The 20,907-nt window shown below is 43.2% G+C and overlaps 2 protein-coding genes across 4 annotated transcripts in view; one reads left to right on the forward strand and one right to left on the reverse strand.

Moving 5' to 3' along the window:
- Positions 1-20,907, reverse strand: part of SPTBN1 (spectrin beta, non-erythrocytic 1) — a 212,223-nt gene that overhangs the window by 15,735 nt on the left and 175,581 nt on the right. For all 3 annotated transcript variants that reach the window (XM_055242815.2, XM_055242816.2, XM_055242817.2), the window contains 10 exons: positions 16,428-16,518; positions 11,119-11,265; positions 9,361-9,624; positions 8,500-8,724; positions 7,945-8,034; positions 7,487-7,768; positions 6,709-6,839; positions 4,788-4,992; positions 3,992-4,366; positions 125-369 (listed from right to left, as the gene is read on the reverse strand). In XM_055242815.2, the coding sequence (XP_055098790.1) occupies positions 125-369; positions 3,992-4,366; positions 4,788-4,992; positions 6,709-6,839; positions 7,487-7,768; positions 7,945-8,034; positions 8,500-8,724; positions 9,361-9,624; positions 11,119-11,265; positions 16,428-16,518 (2,055 nt within the window). The remainder of the gene's footprint in view (positions 1-124; positions 370-3,991; positions 4,367-4,787; positions 4,993-6,708; positions 6,840-7,486; positions 7,769-7,944; positions 8,035-8,499; positions 8,725-9,360; positions 9,625-11,118; positions 11,266-16,427; positions 16,519-20,907) is intronic.
- On the forward strand, positions 16,800-17,127 carry LOC129462665 (large ribosomal subunit protein eL37-like). Its single transcript, XM_055242818.2, has one exon. It carries the CDS (start codon positions 16,822-16,824, stop codon positions 17,113-17,115), a length of 294 nt encoding a protein of 97 aa, XP_055098793.1. The 5' UTR covers positions 16,800-16,821; the 3' UTR covers positions 17,116-17,127.

The raw sequence follows: 20,907 nt of genomic DNA on the forward strand, positions 1-20,907 counted from the left end.
CCCGCTCTGGCCTTGAAGCTCTCAGGCAGGAACTGCTTTCAAGGCTCCTGCTTCTCTCTGGAAGACTCCTATGGTTTTAACCAAGGGCGAATGAGTCCAATTTCCTTTGGGCTGAAAGTGTTACCTTGGCTTCTCCTGGGCCTCGATCTGCCGGATGACATCCTCCATCCAGAGCATGAGGTCGCGCACCATGCTGAAGAAGCGGAACTTGTCCCCCGTGTCCACCAGCCGCACCCTGCGGCTCTCACAGGCATCCAAGAGGGACTTCCAGGCTTCCAGAACCTCGTTCTCACGCTTCTGGATGTCGTCGGCCTTGTCACCCGCATAGGCAGCCTGGAGGCGGGCTGCATCCTCCTGCAGCTGCCTCACCTGTGAAACCATGTGGGGGATGAGCCAGGTCAGCCCATGGCGGCCTTTCCACCATCACCCCAACCCCTCTTCTGTTCTGCTCACACACTAAAGGGAGCACAGAGTCAAAACATGGCCCATGCCCCTTAAGGAGCCCTCAGTTTCACTGGGGAGATCGAAGTCACAAAAACCCAAGTTTTCTATAAATCTGTTCAACTACATTATTAAGTTCTTTATGAATGATAAAACAAATGAAATGCTACAGGAAGACAGGCAGGAGAGTTTAGTCAGGGAAAGTCCCCTGGAGGCAGCCTGGGATTATCTGAGTGGGACATATTCAGATATAGTCCAAAAAATAAATACCTAATCTGCTATCTCAGGGTAAAGATAAATGTTTTTATGATGAATGGGAAACTGCCACGAAGAGCATATTTTGAAAATGACTTCCCATTGCTATGTGAATACAATGTATGTATCGCCTGTAAGAGTTCTCACCGTGGGACATTTACACTCAAAAAGTATAAAAACGTGGCATCCTAGGTGGTTAAAATAACTAATTAATGTTAAAGAAGGTGAAACTTGAAATAGCCAAATTTCAACAAAAACCTTGCAAAACTAAAAATATACATTGAGAATTGTGATTTGGTAAATGGAGCCAATGATACACTTCTACTTACATCTACATATTTTGGTTGAGTTATCTTTTTCAGCTATGACAGTCATAAAAAAAAAGAAAGAAAAAAAAACCAACAAACCAGCACAGAAACTGGCATGAAGAAAAAATTCAGAAAGCAGGAAATGCAAATGGGTCTCAAACATGAAAAGATGCTTCATGGAGATACTGTAATGTGTCATCTATTAGTTGGCAAAAATCCAAGTGTGATGATATATTTGTCAGTGAGCTCATTCTCTGTAGACAGGAGTGTAACAGACTACAGCTCCTACAGAAGGTAAATGGGCAGTACCCATAAAAATTATAAATGCGGTACTTTCTGATTTTATGATCCTACTTTGGGGAACTGATCCTTCATATACATTCTTGCATTATTTAGGAAATGAAATATGCATAGATTATTTACTGCAGCAGTGTCTGTAAAAGCAAAAGACTGAAAATAAAGTGACCATCAGTGAAGGACTGGTTAAATTAATGATGGTGCATCCAGCAGGAAACTCCTGTGCAGCCATGAAAAAGAATGAGGAAGGGCTTCTGTGTAGTCACACGGAAAGCACACCAAGATGACAACTAAGTGGAATAAACAGTGCAGACAACGTGCGTAATATTTTTCCTCTGTAAAAACAAAAATAAGATTACACTCTTACCTTTTTTTGGGGAGCGGTATATGTCTTTAAAACTGAAGCTAATAACTGCAGCTAACTTTATAATTAAATTTTCTCCTCTTACATGTCTTATATAAAGTATGTAACATTAGTAGTGCCATACTTGTGTACAATGTCTAATTAAAGGCATACACATATAGGGGAATGGACACACAATCATCATGTACTGATAAAACTGTGTGATCAAAGAAGTCCGCAGACAACTGTCCTGGATTATGAGAGCTTTTAGATGTCTATGAGAGTAGAATATGGAGAAATGCTAAGTGGGGTAAAAGGGGGTGGGGACGGACAGCAGTAGGGCTTGTGGGGAGGTGGATTACTGACCCCTGATTGCACAGAAGCACTTTAGGTGATAACAGGTTAAAAAAAAAAAAAAAAAAATCAGTTTCTGCAAAAGATGCAAAGAAGAACCAACAGGCTTTGGTTTCCAGTGTGATTTGATTTCCATATCCTAAAGGATTTTTGGAAATATTCTTTGATTATGGCTCAGGTTTAACTCAAATTACAATGAGCAAATTCCTAGGAAATTATTTGAAAAGCTAATTTTCCTACACAATGAACCACATTTTTCAAAACACCTGTTTCCATATCTCTGGCTGTTTTCAATTTGCTCACAATAAAATGTAAGGTACAAGAGGACAGCAAAAGTGAAAATTTCCACAAATATGAACTACTGCTTTGCATAACCACTCAAGACCTCCATCAGTGCTATGTGTCATTCCCACAGCTCCCGTGCAGAATGGAGACAGTGGCAGGTCAAGTTGGCATAAAAGGAAACAACCAAAGAGGAAGCACCACGTGCTCCTGGGAGCCTGCACCATGAGCCTTCCCTTCTGCTCTGTTATTCTGTGAAAAGAAACCCAGATCAGGTCAACACCTGCAGTAGGACACACATCCTTTTCACTGCTATAAACATCATAGCCCAGTGGCTATGGTGAGGTGCAGACTATCAGACTCGAGGGACTAGATTCCCACCCTGGATGTTCCAAGACCCTCCTTGGGCTTCCTCATCTCCAAGTCTGATGAGGCGAAGGGATTTAATGAAAAAATGAGAGAGCAACTCAACTGTCTCTCAAGTGTCTTGCAGTTCTAAAAGTAAACGATTTTAGAGGTGCAGAGGAAAGACCTATGTTGTTAAGGTGTTTTCTAATTCTATCTCTAGGTATCCCATGTTTCCCTAAACTTTTGTTATATAATAATAATTAGAAAACATTTCTAGAGATCTCACTATGTTGTATGTTTTGCACCTCAATCCTTAAACTATTAGGGAACCAAAGCTTAGAGAGGTAAATTAAACTTGCTGTCATAGTGACAGGAATTAAGAATTAAGGGGAAGGAAGTGAGAGAGAACAACTATCAAGGTAGTCCCTTCACAGAACAAATCCCAAAGTTTACCAAAGCTATTTAGAGATTGAGGCACTAGACTGGGTCAGCCCAAGGCCATATCTGGGTGGCCTGTTTCTGTAAATAAAGATTTATTGGAACACAGCTACGCTCACTCATCTTCTGTCTATGGCTGCTTTATGCTACAATGATGGAGGGCAGAGCTGCAACAGAGAGTATGTATCTCATAAAGCTGAAAATACTTATTATTTGGCTTTTAACAGAAAAAGCTGAGATAATTTAGATACTCAATATACTCCTAACAACAAGAACCCTTAACATAATCAGAGATAACAATCTTTAATAAAATTGGCTTCTTCTCTAGGGCCATGAAACTTAGAAGAAAAAAAAACCAATTTGTTTTTCAACTAAAAGGCGTAAGACTAAACAAGAAACTGCGCAGAAATCAGAAAGGAAACTAGAGTGATTACACTAGATTCTGTTATATTGTTACTACTTTGTCAAACATCTTTTAAACAAAGTCTTAGTGCCAGTCATTTTATACTGGGGACGAGGCATGATAAAATGTCAGAATCCTGTTTTTTCTTTTTCCAGACATATAACTTAGAACCTGGTTGAGGAAAAATAGTAAGGTATTATTTTGGAAATTGTTCTGGATAGATATGCTAACATAAGAAAAACACTTGCTGAGGCCTATAACTTGCAAATGTCTGTGTATGCATCCGGTTTATTTATTTTAATCATGGAGGCACTCATCTAATGTTCACAAATGTGGCAAACATAGACTTTATGGACTGATAAGTTCTCCCAAATGGAGCACTACTACGAAGTGGGTACATGTATGTGCTTAATTGGGGCAATTCTTTTGAAGAGCCAAGGAACAGGGAGATACTTACAGATGCCCAAAGATGTTCTATGGAGAAAAAGCCTCCCAGCACCCCTGGGTGGCTGCCCTACCCACCTGTGTGCCCAGAGCCTGGATGTCATGCTCAAATGTAGTGTGCATTCTCTGTAACGTCTCCACTGTATTCTGATCTCTCCCAAGCTCCTCAGGGAGTTTCTTGTGTTTGTCCTGTATACGCCCAAAGATCTCCTTGGCATCATGGTAAAACTTGTGCAGTTCATAGGAAGCGGCAAGAATCTGTGTTCTTGTGTCAATGAGCTCCAGGAGGTCGGCCCAGGCTTCATTGAGGCCGTCCTTCCATTCAGCGATGGTGGCGGCATCTGAATGTCCAGAGTTGATGAGCTCATCTGCCATGTGATTGACCGTGTCCACGCGCTCCTGTCCAATGTTCCCGGTGTCTCGGGCAAACTCCCGGAATCGTTCTTGTAACATCTGGAACGGGGATGGGTAAGGAAATCAGGGAGCCCACTGTGAACTCTGTATTTCTTGATCACATGAATACCCTTTAGAAAGAAACTGCCTCTAGGCAAGATGTAGCCAATAATACTCGTGACTTAAGAACAAAAGATCTTAGCTCGAGAACCTCTTAGCAACTGTTTCCTTCTTGCTTACTGCAGCAGAGTGAGGCACTATCTCCATCTCCTTTTACTACCGGAGGAAGGGATGCACAGAGAGGTTAGCCAACCTAAATGCAAGTCACCTGCTTATAAAAGAAACACCACCTTAAAACTAAACCCCAAGACCTCTGAATGGAGTCCAGGGCATCTTATCTGCTCACAGATAAGGAATGCAAATGGCCTTCCACACCATCGCTTACTGCACAACCAACTCATGCACTGCCTCAAGTACTTGCCGTGACATGCTCATAGTCCTGTCCCAGTTCATGGGACCCTGCGACCACCTCCCTCTCAGCGATCCACTGCTCCAGGTCGTCCACCTCCCGGTTGAGCTGGAATAACCTGTGTCTCTCATCCAGCTTGCCTCTTCTCTCTTCAGCAAGGTCTTTCAGACCAGCGTACAGTTTATCCACTTTGGACTGCCGCATGCTAATGCGCTCACTGAAAAAGAAAAGCAGCAATGGGGAGAAAAAGGATTTTAAATGTCAATTTTCTTCAGGGGAGAAACAAATGAGGTGGAGATAATGGGAGAGCATATTACATCATATTTCTCAAAGGAAACTCTGGTTCACCCACTTAGCATGAAAAATAAAACTCTGAAATTGGCCACAATTTGAAGTCATGAAGAGCCAATATGTAAACAAAAGGGCCAATGTGTAAACTAAATTCGCCTACCCCTACTATTACACTAGGGATGGGTAGTTCCTCACTCTGCTGCAGTGAATAGTGGGGGTAGGCGAATTTAGCGGGGAAAGGGGGAAATTCTCTGTGCACCTCTGGCTCTGCAAATCAGGATTTCCTTTGATGTTAAAAGTTAATGCAAAATCTTCCCAGTCAGAAAGGTGGCAAAGAAAAAAGTTAATGCAAAATCCAGAGTGGTCTTGCATTCTCTAGTACCATGCTGCCAGAGGGACAAATGACACAGCCAGTGTGGCACGCACGGCCCTCTACCTTCTCTGGGCTGAGTGCCCATCCTTGTTAGGAGGGCTGGACCAGCTGCTCCATCTCATGAGTCCCAGGTGCGCAGTCAGGAGACTGAATCCCCCTCCCTCCAACTTCTCCCCAGAGTGATGGTCTACAAACCAGAATATCAGAGACAAGGACATGTTGGTGCCTATCCCTGGAGACTAGGAAGGCCACTTTCCTGAGAATCCTGATCATGAACATCTTAAGAACCTCCTACACCAAGAGAGCCACTGACCTCATCTCCCCTAACCTGCCCTGGTTAAATGCACAAGGCCAATTCCTTTCCAAGTCATAAAAGGCATTTACACAAAAGGCCTAAAATGACTGCTTTGGAAGTTAATACAGGGGCCTGATGAGTACCACACACTCACCTTTTTTTCCTCAAAGGTGTTCTAATCACTTGGTATCTAAGAGTTTGGAGGTGTTATCCCTTTGTTCTTCCTGGGAGCCCCTTCATTTTACAGGTCCATGCATTCTTGTCTAATGCTCCTCTTAAAACTAGTAATTACTTTCCTAAACTGGATGACTTTTTTCAACCCAAGGGTAACTGCTATGACTATCTGTATCCACCATGCAAGTCAACCTGTACTTCTGATCATTTTTATTTTTTTGAGACAAGGTCTCACTCTGTCACCCAGGCTGGAGTGCAGCAGTGTGATCATGGTTCACTGTGGCCTCAAACTCCTGGACTCAAACCATCCTCCCAACCTCAGCCTCCTGAGTAGCTGAGTAGTACAGACATGTGCCACCACACCCAGCTGATTTTCGTATTTTTTGTAGAGATGAGGTTTCGCCACGTTGCCGAGATTGGTCTTTGGCCCCCTGGGCTCAAGCAATCCTCCCACCTTGGCTTGGTAAAGTGCTGGGATTACAAGTGTAAGCAACTTTACGTTGACTGCCCAGCCTAGTCAACCTGTACTTTTGACTCATGACACCAATATTCTTTCAGGAGAGCCTTGGCCAACAGGAGATATTTAAACCACAAGAGCAATTTCCTAATATAACAGTTCACCCATCATAATCATGATAGGATGTTTTAAATGATGGGTCTGTTTTAAAAATGCTTCTCAAAGATTTGCCTTACCAGCAAGTCATGATGAATGCTGGCATTTTCTTTTGGTGGGGGTTAGCAAGAGACCCTCACTGAGAGGAATCGAGAGCCAGGTCTCACACTCATGAAGCAGCACTCACCTTTCAGGATGGCTGTCGGCCACCAGGGCCCGGCTGGTCTTGGAGAGCTGATGCACGGTCTCTGCATAGTCCTCCACAGCTTGTTCTAAGATCTGGTGCTTCTTCAACATGGAGACAGCACTCTGCTCATCCTGCAAAGACAGTAAAACATCACAACCATAGCTGTCCTCTCTGGCCCTACACCACCTTAAGGCGCGACAGACCAGCTGCTCAGCAGGGTAGGAGGAAGGATCAATAGAAAGAAAAACTCCAGAGGTGCAGTACGGACAGTGGAACACATAAGTATTCCAAGAGCTTCCATATGGAATGGACCACAGAAGCCTGTGCAGAAGATAAACACAAGGAGAACGCAGAACGAGCAGGGCCCCTCTCAGAGAAAAGCTTGGGCAGACCAAGTGTGCCTGGTTCGCTGGAATTCCTCAAGGTCCATTAGGTATGTAAATGACAGCATTCCTGGAAGCTTGCAATACTTTTGAATTGTCTCCAAGCCATTCTGTATTTTGTAAAGTTTAGGGAACCTGTAAATAGACAGCAGGACGGACTCTGGCATATTTCAAAGATGAAAGGATGAACCTGTTCTTAACGGCACACTAGGATTCAGATAAGAAAATACTGCACCAAAGGGAAACCAGCAGCTGGATTTCAGAAACCTTCATGCCCTTAACACTCAAAGGCTACAAGTGAAGTTTTTATAAAGACAGAGCCGCCAGCAGAAAGTAAGCTCAGGGTTTGAATCTGAGGCTCTCCTGGGACAGGGATGCTTCCCGCCTCCTCTCACCTTGGCCTTCTCCTCTGACATCATGTACAGCTCCTGCTCGCTCATCCAGGCTTCGGCTTCAGCAGCGTCAAAGTAGTACTGCTGGGCCCTGTGCGCCTCCTCCAGCCGCCTGTGGCGTTTCTCTGTCTCCTCAATGAGGAGACCCCACAGCTGCTTCAGGTCGGCAAGCCTCTGTCTGATGGCCTCAGCGTTGAGGCTGCTGCTGTCAGTGACGATGTTTTGGCTCCTCTCAAAGATGTCGTCGATGCGAGGCTGGTGCCCCTGGATTTCTTTCTGGAGGGTCTGGAGGGAGCGGAAAATACACACAAAGGCTTGCTAAATGGCAACCGTCTGCTGCTTATGTCAAGCTGTTAGGGCCAAAAAGAAATCGCAAGGCTTCAAAGCTCTCTGCCATTCTCAGTCTCATAATTTACAGCAATTATTTATCAGACAGAACTAGCCCGAGCAGAAAGGCTTACCTGATTTTTCTTTATTAACAGCTGCACAGTCTGGAGGTTGTGGCCATGATCCGTGGAAGTTGCCAAAGGCATCCTCTCACCAACCCACAACTGGGAAGAATTGTAAATAAGTGGTTAGATCCACTCAGAGGAATAAATATATGACACAAACAAGAGCAGTGAGGGACAGCAAGGGTGAGCTTCAGAGAGTGCTCAGCCCCTTTGGGAGGGCTGTCTGGGGAAGCATGCCCTTGTTCTCCGAGACAGGGCTAGGGAGAGTCTTTCCAACTTTACCTCATCCTCAAGGTCAAACTCACTGTGAGTCCTCATTACTTTTAAAAAGTCTGTTTTAGGGCATTAAAATCCTAGAGTATCCCTAGATAACGTGAGAGGAACAATGGAGTTGCATTTAGGGTGAAAGGGGAAAGAAACTTTAGACCATCCAGAGTGTGGACTTTGGCAGCTCAGCTTGCCAACGGGGCCCAAGGTGAGGTTGACTGAGAAATGAGAATGCGGGCTTTAGCACAGGCAAGGCGGCTCGTGGAAAAGCCATGTGTGCAGCAGGGGTCGACTCACGATCTCGTCCTCCACATCCCTGTTGAACTGATGGATCTCTTTGGAGGCCAGCAGGTTATGCTTCCTCTCGTTCAAGGGCTCCAGCAACTCCATGAACTTGGTCTGCACGGTGAGGCGCTTGCTGTCCACCTCGTCGGTGCTCTTCCCTTCCTGACTCAGGGCCTGGGCTTGGCTTTGAAGCTCTTCGATCTCCTTCTTCCGCACTTCCATTTGATTCTCCAGCATCTGAGGGCAGAGAAGCAGCCTCAGCGCTCAGCAGAGACTATCTTTTGCAGTGACTGGCTCTAAGCAGAACTGCTGGGCCTGGGACTTGGCCACACTGCAAAGCCAGTCATGGGAGCCACTCGAAGATTTTGCCACTGACTTGCTTTTCAACATCAATGGAACTGTTTTCAAGTAAATCTGAGGTAAATTCACTTGCCCTTAAAGCCCTCTACGGTGATGTAATATAAAGTTATTTTTATTATCTATAAAGTGTCTTGAACAACTCAGATAACTGTCACAAATCAAGACATTAAACAACAAAGTATGTGAATATTTCTTTCGTGTAAAATGCAGAATTGAATGAGATATTTATTTAACTGTTAAATGGTGATAATACCCACTAACTAAGAAAATTATCAATCCCATACACAGACAGCCAACACCCAGTACTCCTAATACTGTGTCTTTCTAGTCTGGACAAGTGTCTTTCTATTCTGGAAATGTTCTATAATGCAGTTAGAGCAAGTACTTTTCTGGGTTAAAAATGCCTTCCCATGGAAGGTGGACTACTGATAATGCAGTGGGTGAGAAAAGACTCTAAGGACTATGGCTGTAAAACAGAAATACACCCAAGTCCCTGATGGCTTGTCCACTTGCCTGTTGCTTTTTCAGCAGGATATTGACACTGGTCAGGTCTTTGCCGTAGTCATCAGACTGAATCTGACTCTCCAGGCCGTGCAGCCATTTGTCTAGATCTGCACAGCTCTGGGTGAAAAGTTCGGCCTTGTTTGCATCAAAGAGCCGCTGGGCCTTGGTCTGGGTAGTGGATTCAAGGACTTCCCACATTTTATGTAAACCAGTGAGTTTCTCCTTTACCACAGCTTCCGTCTCAGGCTTTTCTGAAATGAGCTGCATTCCTTCCTGGAAAACAAAACCAACATGGTTGTAAATAAACAGTGCTACAGAAAAAATGTCACTGTGAAAAACAAACCTAGGACATTTGATCTGTGATTTAACCATTCATTCAACACACACAGTCTTTCCACATGAAGTTACTGCTCAATAAAATCAACAATGACCTGGGCTGTGTACATTACATGGGTTTCATGGGAATGAAGCAAAAAATGTTACATGCTGAAACAGTTTCAGCTGGGGCAACCGAATACTGAATGCTAATAACCTGACTTCATCCCCTCTACTCCATGACCAAAGATGATATACAACACATTATTATTATTATTGTTGTTATTATATTGAGACAGGGTCTCCTTCTGTCACCCAGGCTGAAGTACAGTGGCATGATCTCAGCTCACTGCAACCTCTGCCTCCTGGGCTCATGCCTCAGCCTCCCCAGTAGCTGGGATTACAGGCACACACCACCAGGCCTGGGTATTTTTGTATGCTTCATAGAGATGGGGTTTCACCATGTTGGCCAAGCTAGTCTGAAACTCCTGGCCTCAAGTGATCCATCCGCCTTGGCCTCCCAAAGTGCTGGGATTACAGGCATGAGCCACCATGCCCTGCCAACACATTATTTTAACCATGAAGAATCTGAAACAATATAAAAAGTCTAAAAGGAGGCCGGGCGTGGTGGCTCATGCCTGTAATCCCAGCACTTTGGGAGGCCGAGGCGGGTGGATCACGAGGTCAGGAGATCGAGACCATCCTGGCTAACACGGTGAAACCCCGTCTCTACTAAAAATACAAAAATTAGCTGGGCGTGGTGGTGGGCGCCTGTAGTCCCAGCTACTCGGAGAGGCTGAGGCAGGAGAATGGCGTGAACCCGGGAGGCGGAGCTTGCAGTGAGCCGAGACTGCTTCACTGCACTCCAGCCTGGGCGACAGAGCAAGACTCCGTCTCTAAAAAAAAAAAAAAAAAAAAAAAAAAAAAAGTCTAAAAGGAGAGAAGGGAGGGGTGAGAAACTCCACATTCATCCTCAGTTATGCTGCCCAGAATCTCTCTGTGCCAGAATAACACATCATAATAATTATTATAGTGCCTGGTATACAGTAGTCTCACAGGAAAAAGCAATTTTAAAAAACATGTATATATTTAAAATTATGTGCAATCTGTCACAGTGCAACACAAATAATATGATCAAGACAGTGGAATCCCTGCATGAGAGCTCACAGCCCATCAGCAACAGCAGATGAGAGGCACAACAGAAACTAAATGCCTAGTATTCATTTTAAGATAAATCAAGCATTTTCTACTATCTGGTTGGGTTTCTGCTTTTTCCCTTTCGATGGGTTGAAGTCAGGAACCCGTACGTGCAAAGGGAGCTATTACTGGCTGTGTAACTTACGTAAATGTACAGAGAAGATCAGAAGTGCTGGAAAATGTGCTAAATAAAAAGGAGTTTATTGCTACCCTGTTTGTTTTCTCACCATGGCCACATCAAATGTTTTAACCTACCTTCTCGATTTTGTCAAGCCATTCTTTGTTGGATGCAAGTTCTGCCATAAATGCTTGATGCTTCAACCATTTACTGTGCAGATTTCTGGCTTCATCATAAGACATGTCCTGGGCTGTGAGCATCTTCTCATTGATCCAGAGAGACAGCTAGGGAAAGATCAGAAGGATTCAGAGATTGTGATCCTAGATATCAGCCTTTTTTCCACTTGGAAAGGGTTGTGTTTATGTCATATTATGCATACTACACACGTTTCCATGGTGATAGACAACCAAATATTTAACTTCACAACTCTGACCCATCATGACAGGTGTCCATTAGATGGAGCTTGTACCTGAGCTCTGCTCCAAACTGTATCTAACATTCATTCCAAAGTACAAAAGCTCTATAAGCCAGTTTTCAAACTGTTTGGCACTCATAACTGAAATTTCCCCACAAAAGACCCGTGTTTAAAATTCTGCCCTAACCAGTCCAAGACACGACTCTTTTTCTCTTCCAAATACTGTGTCAGCTATACCATGTTAATCATGATTGACTTTTACTCCATTTGGCAATCCTTCTTACTCTCTTAGTTCTTTTTATTTAAAAAAAAAAAATAACTACTTATTTATTACCTCCCTCTTTTTGTGGGTGCATCGAAGGGAATGCAAAAAGGCACAAATAACTTGCTCACTGTAGGGCTAAGGCAACAATGATGCCCTTTCAATGTTTCCTTCAAGTTTGAGTCACCTTCACCTCTTTTTCTATAGCCTCTAGTTCTCTAAAGAACCTTTCATTCACACCAAGAACACTTCACAGGACTTGATTTTGAGACTCAACATGTCTGCTTGGATCTGAACTCTGGAGACCCACACAAAGGCTAACGGCCGCTAACAGACCTGAGAAAGGAGCTCTCTTACCGGGGTCAGCCAAACGCCAGGCCCAGACCCACTTTTGCTGGCTTCCATCCCAAATCGGCCCTGGCTCATTACTGCCTGCCTGTAAGGGCCATGCCAGAGTCCTGATTCCCACCCCATTTGCTTTGCTAACCTAGGAAGAGCTTTTTGTTTGCCCAGGCTGGAGATACACAAAAGAATGCAGAGCCAGCCTGGAATCAGAAGCAACCAACTGAAGGGACCATGTCCCTTCTCCTGAGAGAAGCCCACCTTTACACCAGTTATTGTCACAACAAATTGGCACCTTAAATCCTTCATGGTTCTACCAATGAAGATCTAGAAGTGACACATAAAACTAGTAGAAGTACTTACAGAATTAACATCTCCAAGGCCCTTCCACTCCCGCTGTGGGCTGCTGCCAGGAAAGGCTCCCCAAGATTTGTTTTTTGAAAACGATGCCAAGGAGAGCGATGTGGGTCACAGGAGCCCCCTGGCTCTGAAAGTGGGTGAACTCTTGGGCACTGTCCCTATTTTTCTCAGGCTATTCACCACGCAGGGAATGTGGCAGGGGGCAGGGGCAGGAGGGGGTTAAATGCAAAAGGTAGTGAGATTTTTGATGTCACTCTTTGTTGAGGGAAAAACTAGCAAATCTCATAAAGCCCTTTGTCATCAAAGACCATGGATCTATTACACAATAAAGGCACGTACTTCCTACTCGGAAATAATTATCTATGTTCCAGTTACCTGGGCAGCTAAAATCTGAAAGACTATGGCCATTCAATCTTAGGGGAAAAGAAGTTAAAGTAAAACTTAATGACAAAATTTTTCCCAGTATTCTGTACATACACACAAAATAGATGGCATTTATTGATTCAAAGTGCCAAGGACATTCACATATTTTCACTATTCATAACCACCTACCCAAGAGGGATTAAAAAGAGAGAGAGAGAGCGCTACATAAAAATCAGAGGCTTATAAACAAATCTGCTCTTTGCTGAACACATCATCCTACAGATAAAGCATCATGCGATACAGCACAATGAAATGGATCTATGGAACTTGCTAGTTCATCAGCATTCTGCAACCAAAGCTACAGTTACTATTTGTGGGCATTTACAAAGGTCATTTAAGAATTTACTCATTCTCTGCAGAAAAGAACACTGTGCAGATTGGAAAAAGATAAGGAAAAAATGCTTTGATCGTTGAATTAAGCTAACAGTAAAGGACTAACTCACATCCCTGTACCAGACACACGTAGATATACTGCCTTCCTGGAAAAATAAAAATCAGTTCCAGAAAATAGGTGGTGTAGTGTGAGGAGATACAACACAAAAGGAATACCTTTAAAATCATTCATTCATTTTTCAGGACATCACATTAAAATAACACTACAGGCCAGGCGTGGTGGCCCACACCTGTAATCCCAGCACTTTGGGAGGCCAAGGCGGGTGGATCACTTGAGGCCAGGAGTTCAAGACCAGCCTGGCCAATAGGGTGAAATCTCATCTCTACTAAAAATACAAAAACTAGCTAGGTGTGGTGGCGCGCGCCTGGAATCCCAGCTACTTGGAAGGCTGAGGTAGGAGACTTGCTTGAACCCAGGAGGTGGGGGCTGTAGTGAGCTGAGACCCCATCACTGTACTCCAGCCTGGGCAACAGAGCGAGACTCTGTCTCAAACAAAACAAAACCAAACCACTACAAAGATGATGATGGTCTCTATCTTTCCACTGTAACTGGGAATAGGAGGGTCCCTGCTCATTCCAGCATACTGTATATGCCAGCATACTGCATTGCTGGTACAATAGTTGTCCTCACCTAGGCGGTATTTGCGGGGGTGGTAACAGGGGCGGATCTTACAATCCACACCTTCTCTAACCAAGGCACCCAACAAGGAAGGAAACTGAAAGAAGAGACAAACCCCTGGATTCCCCATACCTTGAACAATACCAACATCCTGTAATAATATTAAATTTGACCTCTGAGTGCTCTGTAAATATCTACCAGAACGACAGGTAGATTATCAAACGTAGGGCTGGTCCACACATAAACGCCATTCTCAAAAGATTCTGGCTTAAAAGGGGTGTATTTTAATAAGGCTGAATGATGGTAAAGTTTATAGCCAATGACTGTATCACCCTTTTGATTATAGTACTATACCAAGGGTTTTAGAGCCCCCAAGCTTGACCTAAATTCCACCAACCATGCAGAGACTATACATGCTGGTGTGGGACACCCAACACCTCCCACAGACACTATGGCTGTACTAACTTCTAATGTGGCTCAAGGAGAGACAGGCAGGACAAGGGAAGACAGGATAAACCAGGATAAGTTTGCAGAGCAGTCACATGGAGATCTGCAAATCGTCTCCTGGACGTAAAAAGCCTCACCCAAACCTTCCTGTGTCCTTTGAGGAGAAGTCACAGAAGACAGAGCCCCTGGGCATGCCTCATAATCACTGGAGCTCAGCCAAGGTGTATGTGGAGGAGAGAACTCCTCATAACCAGGGATGCTAATTTAGAGCAAGTGGAAACAAAGATCTAAAGACCTATTAAGACTGACCATTTCCTGTGATTCCATCAGGAAGAACTATAACTTTATCTACTTACTTTTTCCATACATGTCTACTTATGAAATCTACATATGTCAGTGGAAAATAAGAGACTGGAAATTTCAAATACAAATGGGTTTCTCTCAAGGGTTCCCCTGGCCACTCATGTGCTCACTCCCTGGTCTTCTTTTTCTCAGATTTAACTTGAGCTTTACCATGGTTAGGTAAATGAATTTCATCTTATTAACTTGCCCTTTAAAAGCAGGAGTGTGGGATCCCATTGATCCCCCTATCCCCAGGAATATGGGCTGAGGTTACAGGGAGTCACAGATGGTTTCTCAAGGTGAAACAGGGACTACCAATCTGTGGAAGGCACAGCCCAAGCTGCAAACACCTCTTCATCCCTTTTACTCCCTCCAGTGAAAAATGGCAACTGGTATTACTGTAGCACACTAGGCAACTCCACATAGCTAACTTTAGATCCCATTACTCTCTTCTATGCCCTGTCTTGGGAAATGAATGCCTCTGTAAGTGAGTATCCTATTCAAATGGGTTACTAATGCTTGCGTGTCACTTAGAAGAGGCACTCCTGTCTTCAGCCTGTCTGGCTCCGGGCAAATCCCCCAGAGACCTAGATTCATCAATGTGGTGCTTAAAGCTGACAGACCCTAAGCTTCATAGTTTAGGGGCTTTCCTTCTTAAGGTTTTGCTGCAAGAGCATATTGCAAGATTCACAGTAAGACAGCAGTTTAACGGATGCAAAGGATTGCTTCTGTCATATGTGACCTAATGCAGCTGTCATTGGAGCTGTATTTCTTTTAATGCACAGTCACACATTTGCATGCAGGGTGTCCGTGATGATTGGAGTTGTATTCTCAGCATATGACCTGATTCTACTCCCATACTCTTAGCCCCATCAAGGTTCCTGCAGCTTTATGTGGATATTCCTCACCCCATTTTTGCCTGAGGATTTTTATTTTAATAAACCAGAGGGGGCTAAGTCTGTTTTTCTCCGGCAGACAGAGAAATATGGTGTGCTCATGAACTCACACGTGAAATCAGCTAGATGCTATTCTCCAACTAGTGTGCAGAGAAACTACTTTTTTCTGGTCAACTTTAGTTTTCAAAGTTTGTGCAGGTATCAGAAGAGCATGAAATAGTACAATGATCATCAGATTAATACCACATTAAAACTTGATGCTTGGAATCAGCATTACTGCTCTTTGCATGCTAGATGCACATGGGAAGAGCATGAAAGATGGATACATGAAGGTCTTAAGTGAATAAGAAACTAATTTGTATTTTGAAAATCTCTGCTTCTTACTTGGTAGCCAGTTTCAGTTCCCTTTAGTTCTTTCCTTCCATACCATTGAAATGTACATTGCTTTAAAGAGTGAAAACATGACACTAAATACTTCTAGGTTGCACAATATTCTAGGACATCAATATCCAATAGAACTTCCTTTGATGATAGAAATGTTCTATATCTGTGTTGTCCAACATGGTAGCCACTGGTCAAAGTTGGCTACTGAGCACTTAAAATACAGCTAGTGATGGAAGAACTACGCTCTTAGTTTTATGTAATTATAGTTAATTTAAAATGAAATAGCCAACCAATGATAAAGACATTGTGGCTGGTGTCTACTGTAATGAACAGTGCAGTACTATACTATTAATATAATATTCTAGATTATAATGATCTAATTAAGTGGTAGCTTGTAAGCTGGAGAACTGATGAAGTGCCACACATCCCTGCCTGCGAGTCAAATGGGTGCTACGGATTTCTGGTTTCATTAATTTTATAATTCAAAAGGCTCTTGTGCTAAATGCTGGTTGGCAATTGCTATTACTGGAACCCAGGAATAGAGGGATGAAAGAGCAACATACCTCTTGACAATCTTGCAGGAATTTCTGTAGATCCCTGTTGTCCTTCAACCTCATCAAAAGTTCACTGGCTGTTTCACGATTCTTCCTATGTCTATTAGAATGGTAACAAAAATAATTTTTAAAAAAGAAAGTAGAGAATCTTGAAATACAGAATACAAATCAATTTATTTCCTGAATTTCTAACTATGCTAAAAAGAGTTTGCTTGCAGTTCTCAATAATGTGAAGGAGACAAGATAAAGAGATTTTAGCATCCTCCAAAGGAGTAAGCCATGGTCCCAGAGAGACCCAAACACCTGCCCAAACATACTGTCAAATGATCTATACAAATTTGGTGCTTCCTAATCTGGTGTTAAAAAAAAATGTGAGCTTTCTGGTCTCGGCCGCAGAAGCGAGATGACGAAGGGAACGTCATCGTTTGGAAAGCGTCGCAATAAGATGCACACATTGTGCCGCCGCTGTGGCTCTAAGGCCTACCACCTTCAGAAGTCGACCTGTGGCAAATGTGGCTACCCTGCCAAGCGCAAGAGAAAGTATAACTGGAGTGCCAAGGCTAAAAGACGAAATACCACCGGAACTGGTCAAATGAGGCACCTAAAAATTGTATACCGCAGATTCAGGCATGGATTCCGTGAAGGAACAACACCTAAACCCAAGAGGGCAGCTGTTGCAGCATCCAGTTCATCTTAAGAATGTCAACAATTAGTCATGCAACTAATGTTCTGGTTTTAAAAAAAAAAAAAAAAAAAAAAAAAAAAATGTGAGCACACACTTTGTACAAGTCCTTATTTTAGGCACCGAGGGAGAACTGGAAACTTATTTTCAAGAAGCTCATAACTGGGTGACACATACAAGGCTAAGAAAATATATATAATCATGTAACTGGCTTTAAACAAATGTTTCCTGATAAATAGTTTCTCATCTTGAAAAAAACTCACCCAAAATAAAAAGGAATGAAAATTTTTAGACCTATAAGACTATATACTAACTCAATCCCACTTTTAATCAATTGATAAGGGTAATTAAAGCTCAAAGAAGTTGAAACACAAAACCTTAAATAAATAACTTGTAAGAACTGGAAAGAGCTGCTGAATTTGGTAAACACTAAGATAAAGGGGTGCTCGCTTCCTACTTGGCTCCTTCCCCACCGGCTGTGAAGGTGCCAGCACTCTTTGGCAAACTTGCTTCATGCACCCAGTGGCTTACAGACTGGAAACTGAGAAATAGCAGCGTGAATGCCTAGCAAAGGATTGCCTTCCAGTGGCTCCACTGTAGTAGCAGAGAGCTTCATTTCCAATAGGGGAGGACCCACTGAGGATTCAAAAGCACTGCCACACATATACTTCCTTGATTTTCCTGAGTTGCCTAAACAAGAAAGCCAGTCTATATTCAGGGTATTAAGATGGATAAAGGCAGAGTGCAACTGAGGAGAGTTAGGTTTTCATTCTGATTCTTAGAGCATTTTCTCACTGCCCGTGCCTGCACAAGGTCTCTCCTCTATCCGCCAAACCCTGAGGCAGGGATGAGGAAGAACACACAGCCTTGGATTCTCCACCATGCTGAGTAAGAGCAGCTTGGTGAACACATGCTGCTGACTGGTGTCTGAAGAAACTTCCCTAGGAGAAAGAAAGATCTTAGAGTAGAGATGCATGCACCACACGAGCCCTCAGTGGCTGCTGACAATGCAGTGTCACAGCCATTGTCTGCCTGGAGAATCAAAGGGAAAAGCCCTCTGCCCCTATAGCTGCTGCAGGTACCAGTGGCTACAGAACAGTAGAAATTATACATATTTACATATTATAACATCATATATAATTTATATTATGTAAATTACAGTAGTATATACAATTATTGTAAATAAAAATATTATTAGGCATATGTTAGATACACATAATGCCTTTTTAATTTTTTTAAGTTGAAAGGAGTTCCACAGCATCAGGAAAAAGGATCTTAACATGCTTATCCCACATAGGCAAAATGCAAACGTAGAAAGATATACTATAATGCTAAATGAAAAGAGTTTATACATATTAAATGATATAAAACTCCAAGGCATGGGTTAGAAAGCAAACACTTAAATGGCATATGCTACAGATGGGATTAAGGGCAGTAGTTCTCCCCTTGAAAATGTTTATAACAACAAAAAATAATAAAGGCCAGAGACATTTTATGTCATTGCCTCTATCATCAGAACCCAAAATTAAATTTAAAAAAATAAAAGATTGTTAGTGAATTTGGGCTAAAAAGAATTAGTCATCTAAGAATGTGGATGGGTTAGGAATGTCAAAAGGAAATTCCCTTCCCTCAAATTCCAGTTCTATTTCTAGGAGAGTTCAAGAACACAAATCTTTAGAAGGGAGGTAATATGAATTGGAGTTAGTGACAAATGCAGGAGTCCTGCCCGTAGTCAAAGGGATAAAGGATTCCATTCCCTTTGGCATGGCATCTCATTTAAGTCCTACAGTGGCAGGGAAGAATCCCAGATACCGGAAAGTAACAACAGGACACACATCCTCGCCTCTCACGGAAATAACAGAAATGAAAGCAACTTCAAACACTGGAAAGATTCATTAAGGGAGAAATATGACCAGACAGAATCCTCAATGTATTTCTTATATAATCAACTCTCATGCATGCCCAGCAGATACCTGCCCAGACAGCCTTTCTCTTATAGTGGGACCATCAAGATAGGAAGGAGGAGGCAAGGATTTAGAGTCACATGTCCAAATCACACCGATCTATGCACAGGTGTGACAACGGCCTTTGTGTGGTGTGAAACACAGCCACGCAGGCATCTGGGACTGCCGCTGACTCAGAAAACACTTAAAAGAAGTGAGTGTGGCTTAATGGTTTACTAGTGCAACAGACATCATTCATGCAAAGTGAAACTCAGGAAATTCTCTCCACGTTGGATCACGGATTCAACTATAGGGAAGGGCCTGAGGAGGACCTTCTAAAACTAGACTGTAGTTTTCACAGTCCTAAGAGTGCTTTTCCATCTCTCACTTTCTCTCCCTGTAATAAGACTCAAAAAAGCTCCCTCATCACACAAAGCAGATGCGGGTGTTCTGGTTTCTGTGAATAGTCAAGAACCCCAGGTGCCTGAGTGAAAACAGCTGGGTAACTTCTGAGCCTGTCTTCCGGTGTGAGACAGGGTCTTGCTTTATGAAGCTGGATACTGTTCCTTGCTCCCCATGAACTGTGCTGTGGCTGGAATTTCCCTTTTGGCCAGGAGCTCCCTCCCTCCCTGTTCACATCCCCTGGGGCAGGCTGAGAACAGTCTCTTCCCACTCACAGGCACTTTGAAGGCCACTCATGCCCCACCCACATCTGTTAGAGTCAGTGTCTTTGTTCTGGTACTCTTTCGTTTCAACAACTCAGGAGATTTCCTGAACGTAAGCACATTATAATGACTTTACATTCTAGGAGAATCGCTTCACCAGTGTCAGGATGTTTCGAGGAGCGGGGATTAGATCTGAAGGTTTAGATGTTTACTTAGCTTGTGCTCCTACAACACCTGGAACTCACAGATGTGTGTGTTTTCGTAACAGACAAGTACCCTCTAGGGTCAGTTTCAGTTCTGTGGGCCTCTGGGGATATTCAAGTGAAATCACAATTCAGTTAACATCAATGGAGAAAAATAAGAAAATGTAGTTCTCCTGATGGCAGGTCATCGGGAAGCTCCCTCCTTCCATCTTTACCATGCTTATTGATAGTACAGGGTTATCTTTACGTTTCTTTTTTAAAACTGAGGAATCCTAAGGAAGCTCTGGAACACCAGTAGCCCGGGCTCCTGGTCAAGGGCAAAAGGAAGGTTAAGCCACAGCTGAGGGCTGCTGCTGCTGAAACGTTTTATCATATCCAGGAGTCTTGACAGCATCATCTGCTTCCAACAGCATTGTGCAGTTGCAGCACTGGGGACATAAAAAGAAACCGAGGAAGCAGCAAGGCAGCTACACACCTGCCTGAATGCACACGTCCCTAACAGCCAAGCCCGCCTGCAGGAAACCAGCTGTGTGCTTCTAACATGGAAGTACACAGGATATCTTATTTACAAAATACTCAGAGTTAATATTACAAAAAAAGGAAATTCTTTTTCCCTAGGTTAAGAATGCTTTGCCCAATTGTTGTTTCTCATGCTCATTTAAGGAGGGTTTGGTGGATTTATTTTTCTTTTTTGCAGCTGTTTTAAAAGCAACAGATAAAAAAAAAATTATAATTAATATAAGTTATTCTCTATTCCACAATACCATCCTAGAACACGCGGTTCAGCCTTGGAATCAGCTCAGAAAAAAAGATTGGAAGTGGTAAAGACAGGAGCTCAATACTTATTGGAAACAGAGTAATCCCCTCTCCACCCATCTTATTTTAAGTCATCCTGACCAGGGGTCCCAGGAAACCCTCTTGGATGTGGTAAGCAAAAGAGTATTTTTCCTTTCCAACACACTTGAAGGCCAGAAGAGAGGCAGAGAGGGAGGGCTT

The sequence above is a fragment of the Symphalangus syndactylus genome, chromosome 14 (assembly GCF_028878055.3).
Source record: "Symphalangus syndactylus isolate Jambi chromosome 14, NHGRI_mSymSyn1-v2.1_pri, whole genome shotgun sequence".
NCBI lineage: Eukaryota > Metazoa > Chordata > Mammalia > Primates > Hylobatidae > Symphalangus > Symphalangus syndactylus.